This window comes from Primulina eburnea, chromosome 15 (genome assembly GCF_022965805.1).
Source record: "Primulina eburnea isolate SZY01 chromosome 15, ASM2296580v1, whole genome shotgun sequence".
Classification (NCBI taxonomy): domain Eukaryota; kingdom Viridiplantae; phylum Streptophyta; class Magnoliopsida; order Lamiales; family Gesneriaceae; genus Primulina; species Primulina eburnea.
In genome coordinates, this window is record NC_133115.1 from 34,426,977 (window position 1) to 34,441,957 (window position 14,981).

At 33.0% G+C, this 14,981-nt stretch overlaps 2 protein-coding genes across 8 annotated transcripts; one reads left to right on the forward strand and one right to left on the reverse strand.

Moving 5' to 3' along the window:
- Positions 1-6,969: 6,969 nt before the first annotated feature.
- LOC140814927 (gibberellin 2-beta-dioxygenase 1-like) lies at positions 6,970-9,105 on the forward strand. Its single transcript, XM_073174025.1, has 3 exons — positions 6,970-7,702; positions 7,800-8,151; positions 8,706-9,105. The coding sequence occupies exons 1-3, from the start codon at positions 7,308-7,310 to the stop codon at positions 8,955-8,957; spliced, it is 999 nt and encodes a 332-aa protein (XP_073030126.1). The 5' UTR covers positions 6,970-7,307; the 3' UTR covers positions 8,958-9,105.
- Positions 9,106-11,652: 2,547 nt separating this feature from the next.
- Positions 11,653-14,004, reverse strand: LOC140813933 (interactor of constitutive active ROPs 4-like). Of its 7 annotated transcripts, none has more exons than XM_073172752.1 (4): positions 13,863-13,966; positions 13,470-13,543; positions 12,986-13,059; positions 11,653-12,905 (listed from the first exon to the last, which is right to left on the reverse strand). In XM_073172752.1, the coding sequence occupies exons 3-4, from the start codon at positions 13,000-13,002 to the stop codon at positions 11,804-11,806; spliced, it is 1,119 nt and encodes a 372-aa protein (XP_073028853.1). In that variant the 5' UTR covers positions 13,003-13,059; positions 13,470-13,543; positions 13,863-13,966; the 3' UTR covers positions 11,653-11,803. The 7 variants fall into 7 exon arrangements, with proteins under 7 accessions (XP_073028853.1, XP_073028854.1, XP_073028851.1 ...); XM_073172753.1 differs by having other exon boundaries at positions 13,858-13,955; XM_073172750.1 differs by lacking the exon at positions 13,470-13,543 and having other exon boundaries at positions 13,863-14,004.
- Between the last annotated feature and the right edge of the window lie 977 nt (positions 14,005-14,981).

The following is a 14,981-nucleotide window of genomic DNA, read 5'->3' on the forward strand; positions in this document are numbered from 1 at the left end:
ATCCCAAACATGGAGATAAGATTACTAGTGCTCTCCTACACCCAGACCAACTCATAATGCGCGCAATCGTCCAACTTTTCTTCGTATGACCATCAAATTTTCAATGTGTATCACCATTTTTTTGCTTTATTCGACATATATTTTCATTTATTTTTTTTATACATATATATATATAATGTATTAATTGATTGGAAAAATGATGTGATGAGTTGTTGTACGGTTTAAAAACCATACTCATTTTTGCAAACCCGACATTAGCAACATAATCTGTGGGCATTTGAGCCCACCAAATTAGTAACTAGTTTGAATATCTAGTCAAAAACATTGTTGGGCAAGCAACAATTTGTTTGATTATTGGTAAGATATTGAACAGTTGTCAAAGATTGCGATTAAGGCAGTGCGTGCATCCACGGGGGTTTCTTGATGCCCATAAACTAAAAAGAATGCACGTTATGTCTACATCAGATTGTGATGACTCTGTGAATCTGTTTTCTGATTTCAAAAGTGACATCTAAAGTAGTAGGGGATATTACTCTTCGAAACTTATAACTAGTTCAAAACAAGTTGAGTACTGCTTTTGACCAAACCAATTTTTATCTTCTTGTTTTTTCCAAGGCAATTATCATATATCGAAATCTTAATGTGATGAATCAGTTTCTCACGACTTTGGTTTTTTTTATATGGTACGGATTCATCATATTTTGAGGAAAACTACGATATTAGTTATGTATGTTTTTCTCTATAAGATTATTGTTTTCTATGTTTTTAAATTCCAGTCTTGGTTCGTATTTTTTGTTATTCTTGTCTTTTTAATATTTTTTTTGACATGACGCTGAAGTGATGACATTTTTAATTAAGTGTCAATTCAGTATTCTTGACGAAAGATTAATTAAACTTGTAAAAATTTAAGAGATATATGATTAAAATTTAAATTTAACAACATATATAGAAGATGCAAATATATAGCAGAGAAGAAAACATATGGCATCAACATTTTTCTCGTATTATCATAAAACACATATTAGGGATATAAATTAAGAATGACAATGAGTCGGATTTAGATAAGATTTTATATCCTCCATCATCATCCTCATTTGACCAATTTTATGGCTAAAAGGATTTTTGAATGTGTTCTAGGCCGGATTCGTGTCACCGATTTAAATTAATCGAGTAATCAGGTGGAGTATGAATAGGATTCTCCCAGGCATACCATCATCCTTAAACTTAAAATCCCAATATCTGATTACCTGATTACTTAATCGAGTCCAAAAATCTCTTCATAAGCTCTTCCATTTGAATCAGATGTCGGATCCTCCAATGAATTAAGAAAAAATTATCATCTCAAACATAAATTTTACATTATTTGATCAACTCTATCTATTCAAAATGATACATATCGAAATATGTATGCAAAGAAAGACGCGACGCAATATAATAGCAGCACTTTGTTTTTCATTTAACAAATTAAGTAGATAAGTCCTTGATTGGTGTGCTGCGTGAAAATCAAACTTTATGTCGATTTAATACCCGGAAGTAATAATCACTTCAATTTCTTTATTTTAGGGAAACTTCATTTTCTATTATAATTTTTATCTCTACTTATTTGTATGAATAAAATTTTAGAGACATACTAGATATGCGGAATGTAAGGGATAAATTCAAAGTATTATTGTCAAGGACAATGTATATTTTCATGAGTAGGTTTCTTATGAGACGATATCACAAATCTTTATCTGTGAAACGGTCAACCCTACTGATATTCACAATAAAAGTAATAATCTTAGCATAAAAAGTAATAAATTTTTTATTAATAACCCAAATAAGATATTTGTCTCACAAAATACGACCCGTAATACCGTTTCACCCAAGTTTTTTATACATTTCCATATGCGAGATTTCGTCCACCATTTGTATGGATCTTGCGGTATAGCAAGATCTGCTACTCTAAGAATAACTAGTTCCAAGTCTTCCAAAACACGTCTATCATGTTTGCTATTTTACCCAAAACCCTGGTTCTAACTTGGTAAGAACTAGGCATTATAAAACGCACATATCTTACATACAATGCATTTTATTAGAACGGTTGACCAAATGTAATATTTGATGATCATATCTAGTTATCCAATTCTAGTCAACTATTATTTTTCTTTAAAAAAAAAATGACCTTTTGCATTATATTTGAAATACATTTAGGAAGACCAGATTCATTTTCCTATTAATCCCGTAATATTTGTAATGTTTCACTCAAATTAGGTCTTTAGCTACATCCCCCACTATCTCACGTCTCAAACCTACAACTGCCTGCGCTTGTATACTAGTCTGTACACCATTACCACCTTATCTCCCCAGTCTGACTAGTTGCTTTCACTGCTAACCAAAAATATGGATGCATGTCCCGATTTTATAGGAATTTGCATCAATAATTGGTCCATTGCCACAATTGGGACCAAAACCAACTCTCGCCATCAATATTTTTTTGACGTTTAAATAACAACTTTGGGACAAAGACCGGCCTAGCTAGGAAAAGGAAACCAAAACTCTTGCTTGCGTCGGTCAGAGGAGCCAAACACGTGTATCCAAAATTTATCGCTTATTTAATTTTCAAACATCCAACGTCTCTTGAAAATATAACATTTTAAGATAATAATGATTAAATAGTAGTCGAGCCATGAATCCATATAGCAAAGTTTTAATTAATTAGGGGCTGACCGTTTTTCAGTACTCCAAAATTGATCACCCCACCAAACTTCAAATGTCGAGCCATGAATCTTTTGCAGTTAGTTCTATTGGCCATACCTGAACCACGTATGTATATGCACAAAGCAGCCCAGTTAAGACACACACACAACGGCATGAATTAACAAATACGTGTGGGGTGGCCAACCTGGGTAGCTATTTCTGTCCGGCAAGCTAATAAATTGGAGTCCCCATACCTATTCGCCATAACCAACGCCGAATGTACGCGCCTTGCACGTAACAGTCGACATGGAAACACACGAATCATACTGCTCCACGTCACCCAACTTCAATTTTGTGGCCCATTAATATCCCAGTACGACTTTAATTGAAATATATGTACACTCTTGTTATTATATAATATCGCTTATAGTTTGATTATGGAATATAATATTTAAAGTGAAAAGGTTTCAAATTTTTAAATGATATATATATATATATTTTATTATAAACTCGACCAACCAAAAAGGAAATTCGTCATTCAATTAATCAGACAAAAGGTGAAGACGAAGAAGAAGCAAAATTTGCAACTTTATGTATTTTTAATGGCAATAAATGAACCCAATCCAATTATTTAAATGTTTAAGGGTTTTTTTTGAAATAAAGTTTTCATTGAATCTGGAAAGATTTTGTTTTATTTTAATTTTATAGATGAATAAACCCTAGACGAGTTGGTAATGCTTGGGACGGGGTCGGAGGAGAAAGTGTGAACAAAAGTGGACAATTGTTTAGCTAACTATATCCAAATAGGAAATATCAAATTCTAATTTAATAGCAACCATGTTGGTATTTGTGATTATTTTTCAACTTTCAAGATGTCTTCCTTTTTTTGCTTGGTGATGCATTTCATTTTCATGCATCCTTTAAATAATTTACAATTTTTGAATTTGATTTTCACATGAATTTAATATCACATGAATTTTTTTGTTAAGCTCTTGCAATTTGGAGGACTTTGTTCAGCTTACAGTTTTCACATCGATGTAATAGAATAATATAATCTTGCGGCTTTGTACCTGATCATATGAGGCAATGATTGGAATGAACAAAAAATAATATTTCAAAATTTTGGGATTTTATTTTGCGACTTTATTATGAGTTTCCAAGTATTTTTGCCATAAAAAATTTTATTCTGTTTTCATTTTGATTTGATAGTGGGTTTCATGTGAAACTGTCTCACGGATCTTAATCTGTGAGACCGTCCACGGACGGGTCAACCATACTCATATTCACAATAAAAAGTAATACTCTTAGCATAAAAAGTAATACTTGTTCATGGATGACCCAAATAAAATATCTAAATCACGAATACGACATGTGAGACCGTCTCACATAAATATGTTTAGATTTGTACGTGATTATGAAACCAAATATAAAACAGCACTTGATAGTATATGATTTAGATTGAATATAATTTATCTTTTTAATTCTAATTTTTTTAAATATATTTCACACCATTCTCACTTTCCAGCAACTATAAAACTAGAGTTTTTTTAGTTATATAACTTGTCAAGACGCTTTTCGAGATAAAATTTGTCCACCTAATGAAAAACTTCTTACTATACCCTCGCAGCTTGGAGTGACGTGAATTGATACTTTCCGACGTCGTATAATCTATTTTAGTGTGAAATATATTTTTTATTAAAATATAATGAGATATGATCTCAAGGTTAATATTTATTGTCCTTTCGGATATCTATAACTTATGTACATATCGCGATTTACTTTTTTCCTCTTGATTTGTGACTCATATATAAGGTTTACCATCATAGGGGAAAAACAAAAATAGAGGTGAATAACTTTTTTAAAAAAAAAAAAAGAAGGGAAAAGAGGAATGGGGAAGGAACTGAAAAGTTTTGTTGACTAGGCGGGCCCACAAATCAGATGGGGGCTGAAAAAGAATAGCTGACTAAAAACGGGCCCAGTCAGCAAAGATGTTGACTACTCCTAGTTCATCAGTCATGGCTGCCCATGGCCCGCAGTACAGGTTACGTATTTATTTATTTTTCATTTTTTTAATAATATTTATTTTTCATTTTGAGCCATTCAGACAAGTTTTCATAATACCCATCACCGTGAATAGAAATATTACAAGAAAATGGTTGTTTTTATTTGTTATTTTATATTACTATTATTGCCATGGGCATACTCTATTAATGTTTGCTGTCGAGAAATTTCCTAGAATATTGAAAGCTCACTAATATATGAACTGTCGTAAATGTTACATCCGGATTTTATAAAATAACGATGTTCTAAATTCAATAAAAATATCATAAGTTCAAATGATGTTCTTACGTAAAATCACAAAGAGGTGTAATCAGTGGCGGAGCCATGTGATGCACGTATACTCAGGCTTTAACTTGGATGGCTCAAATTTTTTTTAAAGTTATATGTAAATTTTGTATAATTTTGAAATTAAATGATATTAGTTCGGATAGATCAATTTAAAATATTAAAGTCAACATATGTACATGTAAACTACTAATAATTTTGATGCCTCAACAATAATTAACATCGATGATATAAAAATAATTTGTAGAAAATAGCAGCAAATTATTGAATATGTCCTTTTGAATATAGTGAAAGTGAAGCGTGAGAGGTTGTGGGGGAATAGAAAATAGAACCTAGCTCATATATACATCAGAATTTAACAAAGAATAATCCCTTTGACCAGAAGTCAAATAAGTATCGATAATAATTAATAGATACATGAACCCAAAAAAGGTGTGACACATAAGGGTTAAACAATTATGGCTTTAACGTTCCTTGCACAAATCGGAACGATGAGGATTTAATGTCAAACTCTTTGTATTTTTATTATGTCAATGAAAGCTAATTATCCTTTAAATAACTATATGGTTTGAAAAGTAACCACTGATCTTTTCCGGTCGATAAAAAAAAGTTTCACATGATAAACATCGAATTCAAAGTTATTATGATGTGTTTTTGACGCTCTCGTGACAAAGACAATTATCATCCCATACAATTTTTTTTGCATCTAATAAAATCAACCTTTTGATTTTAAATTGTAGTGTGAGAGAGTTTTTAGCAACTTTTTAATTAAAGTTAGAGGGTATTTAAATTCAATTATGATTTTTCCATCTGAGTTGTCCCACCTATGCACTCGTTAGAGTATATTTCATGCGTCTTTCTTGGGTAAAAATCTAAGTACTCTGCTCCAATCTTGCGTGTTCGTTTAAATTTTCTGTTTCGAATCGTACGCTGCTTCTTACTGCATGCTTTGGTCCAATACCAACCATGTTTTCTTACGTGTCTTACGAGTCGTATTTTGTGAAACATATCTCTTATTTGAATCATTTATGAAAAAATATTACTTTTTATGCTACAAGTATTATTTTTTATTGTGAATATCGATAGGGTTGACACGTCTCACAGATAAAAATCCGTGAGACCGTCTCACAACAAACTTACTCAAAAAATATTTAGTCATTGCAAAAATAGACATATATACAATTAACTGTTTGGGTTTTCCTGCGGCCGACATTAGAAAGTATGTAATTATTTAGTTAATTCAACAAAAAATGCATTTAATTAATATATATTGACTTCACAAACATGTAATTTACATATGTCAAATAATAAGCTGTGTGAACCGAAGACCAATCTTCACGTTCTAGGGATTGATGAAGGCGTGGACCATCCAAGCACCAAATTGACTATTTCTTGCTTTTTTCACTTTCATTTATGAAATTTTATTTTTATATTTTTTAAAATATAAAATTTATGGAAACCATTAACGAGCAATATAGCATAACTAATATGCAATGTGTATTTTTTTTTTTTTTTATGGCGTGAGATTTCACTAAATATAGAAAAATCCTAACCGATACGACGATTCTTAATGTAAAAGTGATAAATTAATTAATATGTAAAACATAGATTAAATAAATATATATATGCACATCGACATTTTGCAATTTGAGTTATGTTATATGTATATTTAGAGTTGAACTTGATTACACATCATATTTTAGACTACAAAATTACCTAAATACACTTTGATTTAAAAAATACATTTGTGATGATTATGTAATCTTAAATTCAATATATGACATGACTTTTATTGAGAATATATCATTTCTTTCGAAATTCGTGATTTTTGATTGCGATGTTATGTCATAATTATGTAAGCAAAAAATCAATATATGACATGACTCTTATTGTACATATATCTATTCCTCTCGGAATTCGTGATTTTTTATTACGACATTATGTCATTTTTTCCAAGAATTCCAACTTGTAACACGAAAATTAGGCATAATTCATACATGAACATGATTATTTATGTGAACACCAAATTATTTGATTAATTTACGTACGATTGAATTCAACAGCCAATATCTCCCGTTCGCAAAATTCTACTCACTCATAATTTCAAGTACGACTTTTTTGTTCACGAAATCCCATTTTCTCTTCGCCATCGTCTCTCTCCAGAATCCTCTATAAATAGCCAAGCCACACCCACCCCATTCCTTCATTCGTAAACCTTAACTCAGCTGTCTGAATCTTCGATAAATCTCTATACCTTTGCTTCTCCACTTCCTCGTTTTACAATGGTGGTTCTCACGAAACCAGCTACCGAACAGTTCTCCATAGCCAAGAACTGCTCCACATTTTTCCCTGGTGTGCCACTGATAGACCTCTCCAAACCCGACTCGAAAACGCAGCTAGTTAAGGCCTGTGAAGAGTTCGGATTCTTTAAAGTGATCGATCATGGCGTCCCTTTTGAATACATGAGAGGTTTGGAATCGGAAGCTCTTAAGTTCTTCTCTTTGCCTCTGTCTGATAAGCAGAGAGCAGGCCCGCCTAACCCTTTTGGTTATGGCAACAAAAAGATCGGCCTGAATGGAGATGTCGGTTGGCTCGAGTACTTGCTTTTGAATTCAAATACCGAAGCAGATCTCCATAAGTTTTCGTCCCTCTTCGGTGAAGCCGCAGAAAATTTCTCGTGAGTGCTCAACATATTCAGTCAAGAAAGTGAAGGTTTTTGGTTTTAGCTCTGGTTTTTCCCACCATTTCTTACATTCTCTGTAATTGTTTTGCAGGTGTGTTCTGAAAGATTATGTATCAGCCGTGAAGAAAATGGCGTTTGAGATTCTTGAAATGCTAGCAGATGGGCTGAAGATCCAACCAAGAAATGTTTTCAGTAAACTTCTGATGGATGAACAGAGTGACTCTGTTTTCCGTGTGAATCATTACCCTCCATGCCCAGATTTGGGAGAATCCAATAGTACGAGGAATTTGATTGGATTTGGAGAACACACTGACCCGCAAGTCATATCTGTTCTTAGATCCAATAACACCAGTGGCCTTCAAATCTGTTTGAAAGATGGGAATTGGATTTCCATACCGCCTGATCACAATTCTTTCTTCATTAATGTTGGCGATTCATTGCAGGTACAACCACCCCTTCAACACATGCATATACTCCTACACAAATTATACATAGACATATCATAGGAAATCATATCAAAGAAATAAATTTTTATTTTGTTATGAATTCTCAATTTTTCCATGTATATATATATTACTTATAACGTGTGAGATGTGATGATTAAAAGAGAGGTCGGTGAGGTATATAGATTAAAAAATGTGCCGAAAATTGTATTTGACCCCTTGAGCCTATGACATCATTCTTGTTTCATGCACGCGTTTCTGCCTTGTATGTGAAATCGAACGAATCTTGGAAGATTCCTTCACATCTATGTTTTTCAAGTCACCATCTATTGTTCTAGAACCATGAAAATGAAGGGCAGTAAAACTAAGATGGAATTTAGAATTTCGGATTTAATCCTATAAAATAGGAAGGTTCTTATCTTTGAAGAATTAGTATTAGTTACAATATTATATACAAGTTAGTCTTTTGAGATAATTTATGTCTCATTTCCCATCAATCACATCAAGAAAAGGGAAATTCATTCATTATGAAATATCTTGGTGTATTTGGGCAGGTAATGACTAATGGGAGGTTTAAGAGCGTAAGGCATAGAGTTGTGGCCAATAGCTCAAAATCAAGACTTTCGATGATATACTTCGGTGGTCCACCATTAAGCGAGAAGATAGCCCCATTGCCTTCACTAATGAAAGGGGAAGTCAGTTTGTACAAGGAATTTACATGGTTTGAGTACAAAAAATCTGCTTACAAGTCAAGATTGGCTGATAACAGGTTGGGCCTCTTCGAGAAAATTAATGTGGCCTCTTGATGCTTGGCTGGCACATTTTGGGATTTGGTACAGTCGGACTCAAAATTTTCCACAGATGGCAAAGTTTGTGTTTTCTTTTGCTTGTCTCTCTTTCCTCCTCCATACATCGTGTAACTTGTTTGTTCATAATTCAAGAATTCATCAATTATCTTGTTTGTGTATAAATAGTTTGCCCCTATAATTCATTCATTCATACTTTCTTCTTCTTCTTTTTAAATAATAAATGGTTCTTTGCCACCATAATATCAATCGTATTTCAAGCAATTGATTATTGGAGATGGAATTGTATCATTAATTCAGAATAATACATCAAACTTAGGCCGGCAAGTACTTTTCACAGAAAATCATTCTTTGTCGAAGACTCAAATTGGATTAGAATATTATATTCTCTGGTAAATTCGTTGCATCACTTGTTCAATATATGATATTTTTTAAGGGTTTTTTTTTTTAAATTTAACATAAAGAAAGGGATATAGTCAAATTCTTGGCAGCCCTGATCAATTATCTTCAACTCCTACTTTCTTGGAGCTCAAATTTTGTTTGGCAGTACTTTATATCTACATTCGATGAAAAGAGGCTAGCAATAATAACCAATAAAGATTTTTTCCCCCAATATACGTTTTAGTCGAATAGGCAAACTTAAGACTATTTCATTTTTTTTTGTTAAGACTACTTTTTCTTAAAAAAATCTATTTCTTTCAAAGTTATTTTCGATAATGGACTTGTAGATATTTGGGGCTAATTAAATTTCTAGGAAGTAACTTTCCAAATATTTGAACTAGCAATGTCTCAACATAATAGTTATGCTATATGGTTAAACATTGAGTTACAAATTACATTTGAAATGATAAAAGGTAAAAATTTATGTAAGACAGTTATATGTCGCATTTTGTGATATATATTTTTTATTTGGATCATTCATGAAAAGTATTACTTTTATGCTAAGAGTATTATTTTTTATTGTGAATATCGGTAGGGTTGACACGTCTCACAGATAAAGATTTGTGAGACCGTCTCACAAGACATCTACTCATGATAAAACTATCATACATACTAGTTACTTTGCACACGCGATGCGTGTGTACAATTTTTTTAACATTATCAATAGAATAAAGTGAAATTTGACAAATTATGGAGGGACTAAATTGATAGTTGAATACTTGAAATAAAAAAAATAAAAATGTGTGTTGAATTTTTTTTTAAAAAAAAACTGAAAACAAAAGTGTAATATTAGTATCATATAAGGGTAAAATTGGGAAAAAAATTTGGTGTTCACTCTAAGTAGTTATTATTATGTCCTCATACTCAATAATATAGTATAGATATGTTCATTTTTTAAAGATTTCTCCAAATAAAACACAAGGATAATTTTATCATTTCAAATGTATTTTGAATCTCACTTTATAACTATTATTATACATTTTCCTTAGTATAAGGAAATACAAAAAAATAAATTCATAACACAAAATCGATTACAATTTTGCTTGTGGATTTAATTTCACACACACACACACACATGATTACTCCCTTCAGAAGTCCAAATGAACTTAATCGAATTTCCAGACCTAAAATCTATGCGTCTTCAATGCACAAAATCGTTGTACAGTGTAAAGTTGACTAAAACCCATGCCCGTATCAAACGCTGACAGCGAAACCCCACCCTGTCCTCTGCTCCGGGTCTTAATGGAGAAGGACGATAACCCCAGTTATGACCCCTTCCACGGGTGGAGAACAACAATAATAACAGTTTTCTAATAAATTATGCTTGTTTTTCAGATAATATTGGGTTTATGTGAAATTTTTTATGCGTGAAAGGAGCATCAGGAAGATTGCATTCAAGAGGATGAGTTGGAGTTGATGTAGCCAAATAAATTTATTACTGAATTAGGAGAATTCAAGAGAATGCGGAAATCTCGGATTCGGGTATGTAGAGGTCGATACTAGACACCCTGGATATTATCCGATGTAAACCCTCCGACACTCAATTCAACGCTGTCCAAAACTAAAGAAGTGAGCAAAAATGAGATCTTGGATAGTATAAAATAAGAATTTGTTGAGAGTAAATGAGAACTTACCTTGAAAAGAGAGACTTGGTCTATCTATAGGTTTTTGGAAGACTTGCAGGCTTGGGGCCTTACATGAGCTTAATGGTCCTTTATTGGGCTAATTAAGCTTAACTATTTGGCTATTACCCATCTGAGATATTAATGGCTAACAAAGCCTCACTCCATTTGTTGTCCTACGGGTCATATTTTACTCTTTAATCCAAGAATAATTACAAAGAAAATATAATTTTTCCAATGTGTGAGCTCATATTAAGAGTTGGGTACTTTCATAGGGTTGCATCAAAGACCAGGTTTGAACCCTCTAGCAGAATGCACATTGAACAGGTTGAATTTTCAACTCAACTCAAATAAAATCTCAGAATGGCTATGTGGCAGATACTATGTTCATTTTTTCAAAAAAAAATCTAGTATAAACTTATAAGACAGAGGTTTGAATTTTTGTTTGGAGTACTCTACTTGTGATTTTATGCTATGAATTGGACTTCTGTATGCTTGGCGACTGAATGTTTCTCGCTCAAACAGTGATGTTTGGAAACATAATCCTGCATGAATTTATTGTCCAGAATCATGCCTTATATAAGATTGTCTGCAAGGTCGAAGACTGAATCAAATATATATATCATGAGTGCTAAGTGGGGGTTTCTATAACTCCATTTTTATTGAATATCAATCACGAGAGCGTGGGAACAATCAGATTACAAATAGTCAAATACTGATGGCAAGCAGCCAAATTTGAATATCAAGCATAAACACATCAACAACAAAATAAAATTGAAGGTTCTACTTTTGGCCCTTCCTTTTCCACAGGTCCCCAAACATTCTAATACCAGAACCTTTTCTTTTTCCGCCTTCAAAAACATCATCACTTTCATCATCCATTGGCCTAGGGGAATCAGCATAACCGGGATACACACCAACCGGGATTCTATAATGATTATCCATGGATCCACACCTCTCAGATATCCTTCTTCCGTTCATCTCTACTCCCCCTGCTGCAAGAACTGCTGCTGCAGCGTCAGCTGCTTTCCTCCATTGCTCGGTTTGCACCCGAAGCATCTTCATCTCACTTTCTAACTCTTCCTTTGCCTTTTCGGCGGCTATTAGCTTCTCGTTGATCTGGAATGCGTTGTTTTTAGTATTTTCAAGTTCTTGATCCGCTTTATTCAACTTCAAAATCAGCTCCGCTGTCTGAGATTGAGCTGATGATATATTAAGTGATTTCTCGTTAAGCTCGTTCCTTAAGCTCTGATTTTCTCGACGAAAAACGTCCATTTCTTTGTCTTTTTCTTCGAGCTTGGTTTTCAACAAGTTTATCTCATCATTCTTTGATCCCAACTCATCAAAAGTGGCATTATTTGGCTCTGTTATTACCGGCGTTCCAGGCAACAAATCACCGGATCTAGATACGACTCGTGTCTTAGTTTCCATAGGAACTTCAAAAACATCAGTTTCGTTCTCTACTTCATCAGACGATTCAAACTCTGCAACACTGCTGTTTTTTATATCCATCTCTTTGGTTTTCATTGAAGTTGAGTGCTTCTCTTGGATCTGCATCGATTCTGTGACGTTTTGTTGTTTCTTTGCTTTTTTCTCAAGATGTTCCTGAACCACTTTTTTGGCAGCATCAGCTGACACTAATTGGTCTTTAAGACTTTTGAGCTCATCTTGAGCTTGCCCAAGTTGAGATTCTAAATCAGCAATTCGCGTCCCGAGCTTCTTTTTATTTACCGGATCAGATTGGGCACCACGAGGAGAACGACCCTCTGCAATTTTCGGGCTCCTTTCAGTCCTAACACGATTGTGTAGCGGATCAGAAGCAGAGCTCGAGGTCCTGAGATGAGGGGGGCCTCGGGGAGTTTGCTTTTGAGGCACTTCTGTTAACCTGTTCTCATGAATCTTGATCAAATCAATGAAATGACAGCAAATCGATGCAATAATGAGATTCCAGGTTATGAGAAATACCTTGTTGTTCTTGGCATTCTTGATCAAGTTTAAAGGCAAATAATTTTTAACAGCAGCAGAACTTAATGTTTGATCTGTATAATTTGAAATATTATAATAGAAGGGGTTTCAGCAAGAGACGGCACGCATTCGACAACAATTACTTCTAACACTAAATCGGAAGAAAAAGGGACTGCCTGAAATATTATCCATGACAGATCATTAATGAAGTATCACATTTACTTCAATGCACCTAAATTTAAAAAAAAAAAAAAAAAAAAACTCTAGCATACAATCAAGACTTGTATATAGCTTCATCATACCTTTTCAAGTAAAGATTAAAACAAACATACGCGGAAAAATCAAGTTGATTGCTCAGACATATATATCTCATGTAACATAAAGAAGTGTCCAAAGGTTTGACGCATGCTTTTTTTTCCACAAAAGAAAGTAACTTTGCAGTCCACTTACGGCAACTTTTAATGCAATGAAAAGATGTGCAGACCTTTGCCTACGTACGTTGTACGGGATTCAATTTGGTTGTGTTAAAAACGATGATCAAGTGGATGCTCAAGAGATCTGAAGTTACAGAAGTAGTCCGCAAATAAAGATCCAGGATCAAGAATCAGTCATTTATTATTAAATCCTTCATTTAATTTCAAGAATCTTGAGGTTAATGCTGTTAAAATACAAAAACCCTTTTAACTAAGCATATAATCGAGCTTCGAGCAAAAAAAAAAAAACCCCACAGGGAGCGACAGATCAAAGTTAATCACTGTTGTAATCGCAAATTAACCCCCCCAATTAAAAAGAACTGACACCATGAAGATAAAATATTGGAAAAAAGAATTCAGAGCTCAGAATCAAAGAAATGACTCGATCACAAATCTCACCTTACCTTGAACAAGTTTCGTTTGCCCTTTCTTCTCTGCAAAATGGGAAGACAGCACAAGATCAAGAACGAACACCTAACATACAGAAAATGAAGAGTGGGGTGTTGTAGCCGTTGAATGGCATTTATTAATGCATATCTGTAAATATAAATGGACAGCTCTACACGTGACCCCAGACAAGCGGTAAAAACTATATGTTTTATGTACATGCATTGAAAGCATATTACCATTTTCAAATTTTGAACTACCTTCTTCTTTTTTGGATATAATTTGAATTACTTACAGGTTAACAAGTGTGAATAAATCATACTCATCAATGTACGTAGTAACAACATATATCATATATGTGTAAATTTTTTTTATCACGACTACGTCATACTTCGGTATTCACGGGATAAACCTCGAATATATATAATAAAAATTTATATTCATTTATTCAACATACAGATGAAGTATGATGTCTAAATTTATGGTCAAAACGAGGTAATTACCCTTCATTAAATAACGAAAAAAGGGGGTAGACAACGACGTTTTAAGATTTTGATTAGACTAAGATTTGGTATGACGTCCGCTACTTAGATTGATTACATTGCTAATGTTGACTAAAGTTGCTCATAAATCATTCATCAATCAAACTGTACTATTCCAAATATTATTTAATGTCAGTATGCATGAAAGACTGAAAGTGATAGCTTTGCATGTACGAAGGTGAAATGTACAAGTTGAAAGAATATATAATATATATAAAAAGTTATATGACTAGTCGATCATGTTCATATTTACAATAATAAATAATATTTTTTAATAATAACTCAAATAAAATATCTCTCATAACATTGAATCGTAAGAACTTTCTTACAAAAGTTTTTGTGATATTAATATTGGTTTAATTTTGATTTCGATTTTCGAGAGACGGGTAATTTGGTGAAATTTTAATAGAGTTGGAGACTCTAATTAAGGTACTTTTAAAAACAATATTTATATATAATATTTAAATTTATCAAATGACAGCTTTTAGCAATCATCAATTGCATATTTGCATATGATATCGGATATTTTTGCATGTGGAAAAATTTAGTTTATTTTTAAAAAACAATTAACATATCCAGCTAAGAAAATTGTAA